Source organism: Pteropus medius, unplaced genomic scaffold (genome assembly GCF_902729225.1).
Source record: "Pteropus medius unplaced genomic scaffold, Ma_sr-lr_union100, whole genome shotgun sequence".
In the NCBI taxonomy this organism is placed as follows: domain Eukaryota; kingdom Metazoa; phylum Chordata; class Mammalia; order Chiroptera; family Pteropodidae; genus Pteropus; species Pteropus medius.
Window position 1 is genome coordinate 2,886,058 of NW_024356248.1, and position 12,964 is coordinate 2,899,021.

A 12,964-nucleotide genomic window follows, 5' to 3' on the forward strand; every position below is an offset into this window, starting at 1 on the left:
ATGTCTTAACGCGTTTCTTCACCGGAAGATGAATGCACGGTATTATGTGCAGAACCCACATCCCCAGAAGTGACAGTGATTGTTCAGACATTGTTCCTTGCATTTCCTCCAAGGAAAGGAGGACACTTGTGGAGTGGGGCTCTTCAGCCACTGTGACTCGCTCTGACTCTGGCACCCTTGCCATATCCATCAAAATCAACTTCCAAAGAATGCCCGTCTAAGGACTGGAAGGGGCAGGAACCCTCTGTTTCACCAAACCATCCCAAGTATGAGTTTGTTACATTTGTGCAGGTCGTGCTGAATCGTCCCCATCTACACCTCCATCCAGGTTTACCGCTTTCTTAGACGTGCCCACCTTTTTCGGAGGACAGAGATCTTTTGTTAGAGAAAGGGCGAGGCCAGAGAAAGTGTCTCTGTAGTAAGCAGAAATTAGGGGAGGACGCTAAAGGGCTGTGCTCGGCCTGGCCAGAGCCTGAGGAATTAGGAAAAAGAAAAGAATATACAAATATCAAAAAAATATGTTCCATTAGTACTATTATTAGTTATATACTGCTCCTTGAAAGCGGTGTAGTCATTATTACCATTATTATTACTGTGGTTAACTCTATAGCACTGAATATTATTATTTATCTATATTGTTCTTACTGTCAATATTACTACTATTAGTTACCTAGTATCGAATGCTCCTTAGAAGCAGTATAAGCCTTTTATAAACATTTTCTCTAATCTTTTAAACAAATCTCCAGTGCCGATATCATTCCCCTATTTAATGGAACAGAAAACTGAGGTTTAGAGAAGAACACTTGTCGAATAACACAGAGGTCGTAAGTATCGAGGTGGCAGGTCACCCGGGGAACTCTGTGACTCCCATACTCTCCCAATCATGAGTGCGTTCTGTTTGCGACTTTTCTGAAGTTGCTAGGAGTTTAGAAAAAGGGGAAATGCAAGCGCATTTCACAAATGTACAGTCTGTAAGCCTCACATCCTGTGTAGCTGTAAACACCGAACTGAGGAAGAGCTGGCAACTTTCGGAAGATGAGGACAAGTAGGACATTCTGACAGGACTGTAGGAGAACCCTGAGTTAAAACCCCCTGGGAGTTTCTGAGAGCTCAGCTGGAACCAACGGGCCAGATCGAGGGCACAGGTAGGCAATGCTGAGAGACACTTTTGAGCTCCCCAACCCCCTGCCGTGACTCCATCAGAGGAGATATTTGATTTGAGAGAAGTTAAGAGATACTACAGTCTTCTGGATCTAGGAGGGGCAAAGGGAAGGGCTGGTTTTAACTGTTTCTGCTGTTTTCTAACTGCATGTTCTCGTGAGTTCCTTACCTAAGGTCACGTGATTGATGGCAGCAGGGATTTTGCCCCTTCAGAGGTTCAGAGCCAAAACTGGGCCATCTATGGGCCGAGAACGGTGCAGCAAAAAGAGATCCAAACTGAGCTCTTGGCCACTAATCCCACAGGCAACATGGTCCTTCAGGCCGGCGAGTGGAGGGTCCAGGCTTTGAATGTGGTTTTAATGACACCAAGTCGTGTCCTCATATTACTGCCTGCTGCTACTTCTCCGAGGAATAAACTCTGACACAGGCTGACATTGCTGGGTAGGGAGTGAATTGTGCAAACTCTGCAGGTGGCTGAGGTTCACTCCTGGCTCTACAACTTCCCAGTTGTATGAACATGTCTGAGTGATAACTGCAAATATTCCTTCAGTATTAATTCTATGCCATGCGTCTATGCAAAGTGCGTATCGTTTTCGTTCGTAGTAAACTCTTTGATTCTGAGTTTCCCTAAATATTGCATGGTCCAACTAACTAACTAACTAACTAACTAACTAACATACAGGGTTGTTGTAAGTATTGAAGGCACTACAGGATAATGTGTAGTAAAATATGATAAAAACATCCAGGATTAATGCTAATAAATATTATTATTACACCAAAAAAAAAATGAGTTAGGTAAAGTAAGCAGTGCAGAACCTGAATAGGAACAGGCTGATGAAAAGGACCCTTATCAAGCCATCTCACGACTGGCAGGAAAGTTTGAGGAGACATTTATCAAATATATGGCAATTCAGTTGCAGGTAGCACTAAAGAAAAGAGATTTCTACAGGCTGCAAGTTTCGTGTGACCATTTGCCTCTGCACACTGACACCTCTTAAGATTCGTGCCGCTCCCTCCCTGTGATGTGTCTGTTATCCATGATGAGCGGACTATGCCAAATATTACAGAAAACTATTCATGAAACCAAGATTTCATGGTTTTCACAGCTCCGTACGACCAGTTCCTTTCCCTAAAGGACAGATCAAATCTGGACTCATGGGCAAATACTGGCTTACAGTTCTGGGAGCCAGACCAGGGAGCTCTGAATTTATTTTCTCTTCCAGCTCCATCATGGTATCACAACCAATGGCCAATGAGAACATCGTAATTCTCACAGCAAATGGCATCGACTTCTCCCAAGCAGATGAACACAAGCCCGCCAACCAGAGTCGGAGTAGCCTGAGGAAACATCTACAGGCAGAGGTCAAAGTTTTTGGGGTAAGCCCAGTTCAGAAGGTGTTGGGGTGGGAAGGGGGAGGGGCAAAGGGAAGAAACTACTTATGTCTTGGGAATGGAGATCCATCGTAAGTGTGAAGACTCTTAAGTTTTGTCAGAGGGATCCGAGTTGATTTAAGACCCATAGAAACCATTTGGAGAGCCATTTGAAACTTCCTCAGACCTTTTCCACATAAGGTGGTATTAAAAACGTTTTTCCCTCTAACCCAAATACGAGCAATTGTGTTTTTATTGTTGTGTTTTTATAGTAGAATACTTCTCTACATTTTCTTTCTTAAAAGACTACTTTATTGAGGTGTAATTGGCATACAAAAAGCTGTACATCTATATATTTTTCAAAAGTGATGGTGATAATGATATATTTTGTATACTTTTTTTCTATGTTCACCAATTATGTGCTTAATAATCTGACAGATTTTTTGAAGAAAATTTCTCCCTCACTGTAAATTACAGGAAAAATAAACTTCCTTCCCTCTTTTCTCCTCCTCATTTGAGAACAGAGATGATATTTACCTTTCATTAGTTTCTCCCCCTCATACATGACTTATTAAAGAAACTCCGTGGAGTGAAGGCAGGAGTGGAGGAAAGGATCTATCTAGGACTGGGAGGGAAGTATAGAGCTTTGCTTCCCAGATTTGTCTCTGAACTTCCATGATCAGGTCTCAGAACTTGGTAGGACTGATGGCCTTGTATCAAATATACGATCCCGAAGGCTAACATGGGTTCCTGTGACAGAAGTTTTAGCCAACCGCTTGGTGGCTGTTCATAAAGCTGTATCTGAAAAGAAAGTCGAGGAGGAAAACTTGACCTTTTAAGATAGTGCTTCAGGATCCTCGGTTACAGGGACGTGGACCGAAGAGGTCACAGAGCTGGCCAGAGGGCCAGGCTCTTATGTTGTGGTGTCCAGTAGGGCCTCAGGGAAATAAGGAGGGGCTTCCACACTGCCAGTGCTCAAGAGAGTATGAGGGCTTTCAGATGTCCCCTGCTCCCATAGGAGATGGAAGGAGAGTTAGTAGTAATGAAACTGGAGAGGTGGGGAGAACAGAGTCTAGCACTTGGCGTGAGCTGGGACAAGGGCCCCGAGAAGACAGGGGTGAGAGAGGAGAAACGGTGGAAGACATGCTGAGCGCCTGGCACATGGCCCAAGACAGTGGCTTCCTGTGGCACGACAGTGTCTCCTCCCAAATGTCTTTCCACAGCTCTCCCTCCAGTGCTTTTGTAGTGTCTTTGTCTCTGCTGGGATCCCGCGGAAGGTGATAAGGCATGGGCATGGGGGGAGCGATGAAGAAGTCCTGTCTTTATCAAGGCCGATTTCAATCCTCGATCTCCCTTCTTCTTCCAACAGACCATCCAGATCGTCTGTGGGGTGATGGTGTCGAGTCTGGGAATCCTTTTGCAATCTGCTCCCTCCTCTCCACAATTTAGCCACGTGTTTTCCACCCTGTTGAAAGCTGCTTACCCATTCATTGGAGCCTTGTGTGTGAGTTGAAATCTGAAGGAGGGCAAGATGGGGTGGAGGTGGGGTGAAGGCGGGGCGAAGATGCCAATAGTTTGGGCTCTTCCCCTGTCGCCTTGCTACATTTCTGTCTGCCAGAAGCAAGGGGTCAGTGGTAGGACTTCTGCATTCGTAGCCTAAGGAAGAACTGAGTGAGGTGGCAGAAGCCACCTGATTTTAAATCCATATTTTAGCTGGCTCAAATGATCATTTCTTTTGAAGATTATCTTACTTTTCACCTCATCCTCTAGAGCTATAATGAGGCTGGTGGCTTCTCTCCGGGTTTAAGAAAAACCCATGAAGGAAGATAAAGTTGAGAAGGAGCTTGCTATACAGAAAAATGAACCTTGGCAAAAGACACCAGACACCTACAGGGCAAACCACACATTCATGAGAATCACAGAGGAAGAAGCACTTTTATCTTTGAGCGCTTCGAAAATGCTCTTTGCTGCACTCGGTGGTACCCAGGGCACACTGAGCAGATGTCTATGCTTTAGTGATGGCCTGGAAATTCCCCTGAAACAGCTTCGCATCCATGTACCAAGGGGATGTTGGTGGTTCTTTTCTCAGAGAAGAGCCTTCTTCTAGGTTGATGTGCAGAGACTTTCTCACAACTAAGCTTCTCTTTCATCATGTTTTTCCTCTCGGCTTCCCGCGACTCAGTAGCTATTAGTTTCTTTGATGCTTCCAGAAGGCTACCTTTTCCTTATCTGGTTCATTTTTCTTTTGTTATTAACTAAAGTTGACACTGTTTTGGATGTCACAAGTTTTCCCCGAAAGGTCTTTTTTCTGTGCCAAGATCCCCGTCAGAGAAACTACATTACATTTAGTCATTATGTCCCCTAAGGTTCTTTCAGACTTTCTCAGACTTTCCTCGTCCTCGATAATGTTGATGGATTTGAGCGGCACTGACCAGGATTTTTACAGAATGTTCCTAAACTTTGGTTCATCTGAATTTTTCTCACGCTTAGACTAGGCTGATGGATTTTTAGGTGGAAGATGACAGAGATGAGGTTTCATATTAGGGGTAGATGCTATCAATATGATTTGTCACGGGTGCGGTTAACCTTGATCGTGCAGGCTAAGGTTGTGTCTGCCAGATTTCTTCTCTGTAAAGTTACTTTCCTCTCTCCTCTCTCCATTCTCTATTTTTTTGTAAGCCCAGCCCACATTTGAAGAGGCCTCTTGTCTAATTTTTAAGGCCCAGGATTTATTCATGCGGACCTAAGTTACTTAATGCCGAGACCACTGGAACTATCATTTTTCTCCCTGTTTTGTCCCATGTCCCCATTGTCAAGGGATTTTCTGTGTCTTAGCCGTCCTAAATCTATTATTAGTAATACTCTAGAGAGTAGAAATAAGGTCTTTGATTACACAGCCTTTAAGGTTTGCTGCCATCCTTATTCTCTCTCTGTTCTCACCCCTCTTCCTGCCCTCGCCTGGGGAGCCACCAGCTGAAATGGACGTCTGTACTCTCGTGCCTGTTAGCGCCCCCCATTGTTTTCTTGCTCTTCTCTAGATAACGTCTGACTCCGAAATTTTTTTTCTCGTTGAAAGAAAAACATTCTATCCTGGCTTTTAAGGCCCTCATTTTTTTAAATTAAGTTTATTGGGGTAACATTGGTTAACACGATTATATCATTTTCAGGTGTACATTATAATATGACATGTATATATTCTATTGTGTGTTTACCACCCAAAGTCCAGTTTCCTTCAGCTACCATATATTTGATCCCCTTTACCCATTTCACCTTCTCCCTACACCCCCCTCCATATTTGACTCCCTTCCTCCCTCCCTCATCCCCTACCCTCTGGTAACTACTAGTCCATTGTCCATGTCCATGAGTCTCTGTTTGTTTGTCCTGTTCGTTTGTTGCTTTTAGGTTTATATCCCACATATAAATGATATCATGTGATTTTCAACTTTTTCTGTCTGGCTTATTTTGCTTAGCATGATTATCTCGAGGTCCATTCATGTTGTCGCAAATGGCAGTATTTCATCTCTTCTTATGACTGAGTAATATTCCATTGTATATATGTACCACCGCTTCTTTAGCCAATCATCTATTGTAGGACACTTCGGTTGCTTCCATGTCCTGGTCACTGTGAATAATGCTGCTGTGAACATCGGTGTGCAAATATCTTTTCAGATATGAGTTTTCAAGTCTTTGGGGTAAATACCCAGTAGAGGGATTGCTGGATCATATGGTAGATCAATTCTTAGTTTTTTTGAGGAACCTCCATACTGTTTTCCATAGAAGCTGTACCAATTTGCAGTCCCACCAGCAGTGTTGGAGGGTTCCTTTTTCTCCACATCCTCTCCAACATTTGTTATTATTGTCCTGTTGATTATGGCCATTCTAACAGGTGTGAGGTGGTATCTCATTGTGATTTTCATTTGCATTTCCCTAATAGCTAGCAATGTTGAGCATCTTTTCATATATTTGTTGGCCATTTGTATGTCCTCTGGGGAGACATGTCTGTTCAGGTCCTCTGCCCATTTTTGATTGGATCGTTTGTGTTTTTGTTGTTATTGAGTTGTATATTTTGGATATTTTGGATATTAAAGGCCCTCATTTGTTTATTGGAATAGATTCCTACACATGTCTGCCTTTTCTCATACTTTTCTGAATATTCTACAGGCAAAAAGGGACATATCTATATTTAATTGGGTCTTTGTATCATTGGTCCCCCAGGGCTTCTCCCATGGGAGTTTTCCATAAATGCTGTGAAAATAACATTGTTGCTACATCTGTACATAGACAGTGACTTGGCCATTTTTTCTCTTTTCTGAGTAGTTTGTCATTTCTGGATCTCTATCAATCATCACAGAGAAAAAGTCCACTAAGCCTTTGGTGAGTATGAGAACAATAGCATCAAAATGAGCTCTCCAAGGTCCATCTCTGCACTTTGCAGAGTCAGGGCAGATGTTGGGCAGAGTTAGGAACTGTTCCTGGGTCATCTACAGTCCTGTCCAGTGCACATTCCTGCAACTGCTGTACCCTAGATCACAGTCCACATCCAGGTATTGCGTCATACCCTGGACCAGTGCCCAGGCGATTATTCTGGAAAAAGTCAGCCTCCTATCATGCCCTTTTGATAGTGATTGGCCTTCAAATTTAAATCTTCAATGACAAAGAAGTTGACTGTGTTTTAAATAAGTCTATTTGTTGTAGATTCATTACTTTAGTGCATCTGTCAAAACCCTTGAGAAAACCCAGTTAAAATGTTGCTTGTGTGAGGAATTTTTTCTCATTCTTTTAGCTCTCTGATCTGAAAGGTAACACTTCTATTGGATTTTAAAATGAACCCTTAACTCCTGAAAGTTGTCATTAGTCATTTGCATATGCTAAGAACACGACTTTACCTGCTTTTAACTCTTTCCAAAGAAAACCAGAATTGGAAGTGACAGGAAGAGGGAAGCTGGATTATAGGGAGATGATTTCTAATCGGTGAAGGTACACTGAGTCCCTCAGGCCAGTCGGACGGTGGGAGGGCCATCGTGAGAACGCCAACAAGCCAGCTAACACAGTGGCACAGAAACTCGATTTGGAACCTTCAACTGCAAAAGTCTCCCGAAAGCAGCAAGAAATTAGAGAATGTGCTCAGGACAGTGCCAGTATCTCTCTTTCTTTCATCAAAATGTAGCAATGATGATTTGGAACCCGCACCGAGACCCCAAACTACTCTACAAATGCCATCCAGTAGAATTTTCTGTGATGATGGAAATGCAGTAGCTACTCTGTCCAATGTAGTGGTCAGGTGTGGCTACTAATCTCTTGAAATGTAGCTGGTGCAATTGAGGAAGTGGATTTTAAATTTTATTTAAGTTTACTTTAAATCTAGGTGGCCCATGTGGCTAGTGACCATCATATTAAGTAGTACAATACAAGAATAATGTTTCTAGGTTTTCTAAGAGGAGCCTATAGGGTTCTTACTCTAGAGAAAACCACAGTGAATTTGGCAGCAAGCTCAAGGATACAGGGTGAGGTTTAAGGGCAGGCTCAGGCTCACCAGCACCATCTATCTGATAGTAAATTCTACTGTGGTCACACATTATATCAGCCCTTTTTTGAGGTTGAGGAAGAGTGTTTTCCCAGAACGAACCTATTTGATTTTAAGAAATATATATTCCAGGCATTGTGACTGTTGCTGGCTATCAGGAGGCCCAGAAGCATGTACTTTAGTCATTGTTTGAGAAAATTGGGATTTGGAGGAGTAAAATGCCCTGTCTACACCTCTACTGTGCCTTAAAGTTTCAGCCACTGAGTCCCTAAAAGAAGAGGGGCCTAGATGGGATTAAGTAATATTCTAATTTGTGACTACTGGGTGTGCTCTGAACCATACCTAATTATAACTACAGCTTTCGGAATGATCTTAACTCGATTCCCCCTTCTGAGAGTTGAGGTAGAAGGGAAGCCATTTAGGAGATTAGTTTATTTCTTCCCCTCACTTCATAAATGTAGAAATGAGACCCAGAGTAGGAAAGGGAGAAGCTGAGTACTCAAGAAACTTGAGCGCATCAAAGGCAAAGATCACTGTGACCTCAGTTTCCTGACCTTTCTTTCACCTCCTGTTACAGCTCACATATTACACCATCCCTGGGCCTGAGTCTAGAACTCTGCCTACCGCCATCTATATATGGCCCTGGACATGGACAACCAGAGCCTGTCCAGACTCCAGGGCCCACCTGAGACTGAGAACTGTGTCCCCACACTCATTTTTGGGTGTGTGTGCGTTTAAGAGAGGCCATGTGCAAGGAAGAGTGGTTTGCTTCATCTTCCTCTTCTGTGTGGCTGATGCTGCCGCAAGGGGTTTCTGAGTTAGCTGGGGGAGAGAGAAACTATATCTGCCTTTTGGTCATACTCTCTTTGGGATTCTGCAGGCATAGCCTTATGGAGCTCTGCTGTCAGTTCAGGGTAGAGAATTTAGTAGAGCAATATCCTCTGCCACCCTACTGAAGTCCTGCGTAGGGGGGAATAGTTCGTTGATTTATTTGCTTAGCTAACATTTACTTTCTAGATTCAGAGATGTTGCTAGGTACTAGAGAGACATCCAGGTTTAGGTCTATCAATTTTAGACCTCGAGGGACACAGGAAAGAAAAGATATTTTGCAACGTACTGGCAAAGGGGTAAGAGACATGTGTTGCTCATTTGGAGTGATCTTTACTCAGCATTTCTCTTCCAGGTTCAGAGCAGCCTGGCTGCAAACTTTCTGAGCTCTCTGTCTGCTCTGGTGGGTTTCATCCTCCTCTCTATCAACCTGGCTCTTTTGGGTCCTGCCCTATGGAAGTGTGACTTGAACAAAGAGGAGCTACTATTGGAACAGCAGAATTCTTACCATAATTTTTACCAAAATGAGATGAACTGCCTTGTTGCCAACGATGTTCTGGCTGTAAGTATTTTTAGATGGGATGCTCCAATCTTGTGAGGCTTCTTAAAGACTTGACTTCTTGTTATCCCTTCTTTTGAAAATCTCTCCGATTCTTTCTGGTGTGGGCATCTAGGGGAAGGCCAAGGCTGTATAAAGGAGAGACTACATGACTGAGATGAAGGAGGTAGGCCATGTGATTGCCCACTAATAGGCTAGAACGGAAGAGTCAACGTCAAATAAGATTGACAGTGAAAAACTAAAACTTACTGTCGATAGTTTCCTACTAATCAAACTGATTCTATTGTTAGAGGCATAAAACATGAGTTTGTCAAACTGAACATCTTGGTTTATGGAGTAGTGAAAGGCAAAATAGCAGAAAGACCCAAGTGATCAGGAAATGCCAACAAGAAAACATAGTATATATGTATGATGGGGTATTAACTGGGTCCGAGCAGATATCAGGCCCAGCACTGAGAAATGGAGAGCAGGAAATATGGGGTTTGGAGGTGAGGGCTTCTCCTCCTTCCAGCGACCGGTGTTGAGTGGTATTGATCAGGCCAGAAATCAACATCATTATCGTTTTTGCTAAAACTTACAGAAGTGGGATTTATAAAATTAGAAATATAGGGAGATGAAGAATGTTAACTAGCAACGATTGTCCTTATTGGAGGACAAAGTGTGGCTAACGAGAATAATATGTTGGAGCATTAGGGGCATGTTTGTGGTCAGCAACACATTCAGGAAAAAAAAAGAAACAGGTGGCATAAAGATAAAGAGGATGCAGAATTTTTAGTGTCCTGCAATCACAAAAGCGAGTTAAGTCAAGGACACGGTTGGAAGATGGCCAGATAAAAGCAGAGGCGATTAAGCTGGCCTCAGGTGCTTTTCTCTAGACTAATGATGTTTTATTAAGAAAAAATACATGCAAACGAGGCTGATAATAATTGGTAGAAACCAACATGTAGCAGAGCCAACTCTACCTTGGAAAAAATTCTGCAGAGACGCTTGGGAACGATTTGTGTGGTCGCTAAAGTATGAATTCATAACAGGATAATTTTTTTCATGGTAAATAAAGGGATTATATAGAGCTTGCTTGTTGGGAAAATTTCTAGGTAATGTAGACAAGTTATATTTCCTCTTTAATTGTGTGTAAATAAACTAGAGGTTTGTGCAATCACGTTTCCTCTCTTGTTCTATCAGCTAGTCAGCTCTGCTTAAATGATGCCTCAGGACAGAACTGGTAGCACTTACCTTCTTGGTGTAGCTCCCTCGTTCAGTCAGTCGGTTTGGGTGGCTAACAGCGATGGCAGTTTACAATCTTGATTGTTCTAACACTTACTGCCATCAAGAAAGGCTAAGGAAACCCACCCCAAGGGGTTCAGATGGATAGAAGGGGCAGTCATGTTGAATTTTATAAAGGGCTTGCACAGTCAAAACCTCACTGATTCTCATAAATCTCCGCGAAGGAAATGTGATTATGCACATTTGATAAATGAGGAAATGGAAGCTAGAGAAGTAGAGACTCTTGCTGAGGTTCACGCCGCAGCTAAGCAGCAGAGGTGTGGCTCGAATGGGAACCTGGCCCGTCGGCCCTGGGTGTTAGTCCACCACCATGCTCCTTCACTGAGTGAACAGTGTAATCAGATTTAGCTGCGCCTCAGAGAGGTAAGAAACAAGTGTATAAAGCGGGTTAGTTGACTTAGTTACTGTTCATTCCGCCTCTTCTTCCCAAGGAAATAAAGGAGCAAAGGGATTAAATTGAGCCGATTGTTAGGTATGAAAGGAGCAGTGTTCTCTTCCTGATGGTGTCCTCACTGCATCTCTGATGGTCGAGGTGGTCGGGTCTTCGTCGCGACGGGCACCTCCCGACAAGGCGCGAATGCTTCGGTCGACTCAAGCACCACCAACCTCGTGTTTCCTGCATTTTAGGGAATACTGTCTATGATGCTGATTTTTACAGTGCTGGAGTTCTGCCTAGCTGTGCTCATGGCTGTGATTTGGTGGAAGTGGTTTCACTCTGACTTTCCTGGGGTGAGTGTGATGCCCTGCCTCCGAGTCTTGCCTGGTGTACTTCCGTTTCTGGGTTGTGTTGAGCTATGTCAGCAAGAGTGGCAGAGGGGTCCATTAGTTGCTGGTCATGAGATACAAATGGGAGGTGGTTTGATGGTGATGGATAACAGCTGACGAAAGCAGATTGTGATTGAGTCTCTGACCAGCTGAGGAGTCACTGCATGGCAAGATAGTTGAATCTGAGAAATCATCTATTTTGTAAAGGCAGAAACCTGGGAAGTTCAATGATTTGCCAAGCGTTATGCTACGAGTTTGTGCCTGTGTTTATCAATAGAACATGCCATTTGCCTCTCTTCCAGGCAGAAACACCTTCTGCCACAGCCATTAGTCTCGTTAACAGTCTTAACTTGGTAAAGGGCATTTGCACATGGATGCAGTAAACGTCCTATGATCTGATTTTCCCTTTCTGTGATCTTAAATCTTTTTTCCTCTTAAAATAAAAAAATGTATTGACTCAAATTTCATGGGACACCACCCTAGCACCACCTCGGATTCATGGCTTTATTAACTGAATTTAAAAGCTTTGATCTATCAAAAATTTTCTTTTAGAAAGTAGAATACTAGGCTGATGAATATCAGTTATTTAAAGAACTGAATGATGTGGTTTACTAATCTTGCAATACCTAAGAGTTCTATATTTAAAGTTTGGAGGAGATGGCATCAAGATAAAGATATACATTAAGCTGAATCCAAGTACGTCTGAGAAACTAACATATTTTGTTTCTTTTAGAGTGTGCTTTTCCAGCCTCTGAGTGACAAGGATAAATCCGGCATGATTGCAGAGGCAAATGTTGACTGCGGATATGAAAAACTATTGAATTCTTAGGGGGAAAAAAAAAGGAAAATACTCATCAGAAATTTGGTCTTTATAATAATGTATGAAAACCAACCAAAGAAACCTAACCAACAAAGCAGTTTGAGTTCTTTGAAATGTAGACTTTTACGTAATGAACATTTAAAAGCTATATATTTGTTTTCTTGTCATTGAATATATGTTTTCAGTGGATTGATCTCTAGATTTGCCAGGTATTGACTTCAACAAAAGCACGGAACTGTAAATTACCATTGATTGGACTGGCCAAATAGACATTTCCCAGAAAACTAGGCAAAATGGTGATTCAATGGATAATGACAAAGTAAAGGAGATAACTTTTCCTCGTACCCCCTCACTGCCAACGAGAGTCCTGATTTACTGTGGTGTTCAGACTCTTATATAGACACTAGTGTTCCATCACACATATTTTACTCATTAGTGCATGCAGACAGCCCCCTGCCATTAAGTCTCAGGACCTACTTAAGTACATGGCTTCAAAATGAAATTTTTATTTGACTACTATGATGTGTGTGCGTGTGTGTGTATCTAACTCTACCTAGCAATTAACTGGATTCTGACACTATCTACTTGGAGGTAGCATCCAATCTCACAGGAAAAGGGCTCAATTTTACAAGACTCCCTCCATCCCTCCCAA

General features: G+C 42.7%; 1 protein-coding gene across 1 annotated transcript; it reads left to right on the top strand.

Annotated features, from left to right (window-relative positions):
- The first annotated feature begins 946 nt into the window (after nt 1-946).
- On the top strand, nt 947-12,324 carry MS4A6A (membrane spanning 4-domains A6A). The gene is made up of 7 exons (XM_039860299.1): nt 947-1,145; nt 2,385-2,538; nt 3,902-4,036; nt 6,850-6,906; nt 9,240-9,446; nt 11,355-11,456; nt 12,226-12,324. The coding sequence occupies exons 2-7, from the start codon at nt 2,392-2,394 to the stop codon at nt 12,319-12,321; spliced, it is 744 nt and encodes a 247-aa protein (XP_039716233.1). The 5' UTR covers nt 947-1,145; nt 2,385-2,391; the 3' UTR covers nt 12,322-12,324.
- The last annotated feature ends 640 nt before the right edge of the window (nt 12,325-12,964 follow it).

Bases quoted from the DNA above. Each gene is read 5' to 3' on its own strand.
- MS4A6A (XM_039860299.1), top strand. From the start codon at position 2,392: ATGGTATCACAACCAATGGCCAATGAGAACATCGTAATTCTCACAGCA. The intron at 2,539-3,901 runs GTAAGCCCAGTT...TTCTTCCAACAG, and splicing joins CAGAGGTCAAAGTTTTTGGG to ACCATCCAGATCGTCTGTGG. The intron at 9,447-11,354 runs GTAAGTATTTTT...CCTGCATTTTAG, and splicing joins TTGCCAACGATGTTCTGGCT to GGAATACTGTCTATGATGCT.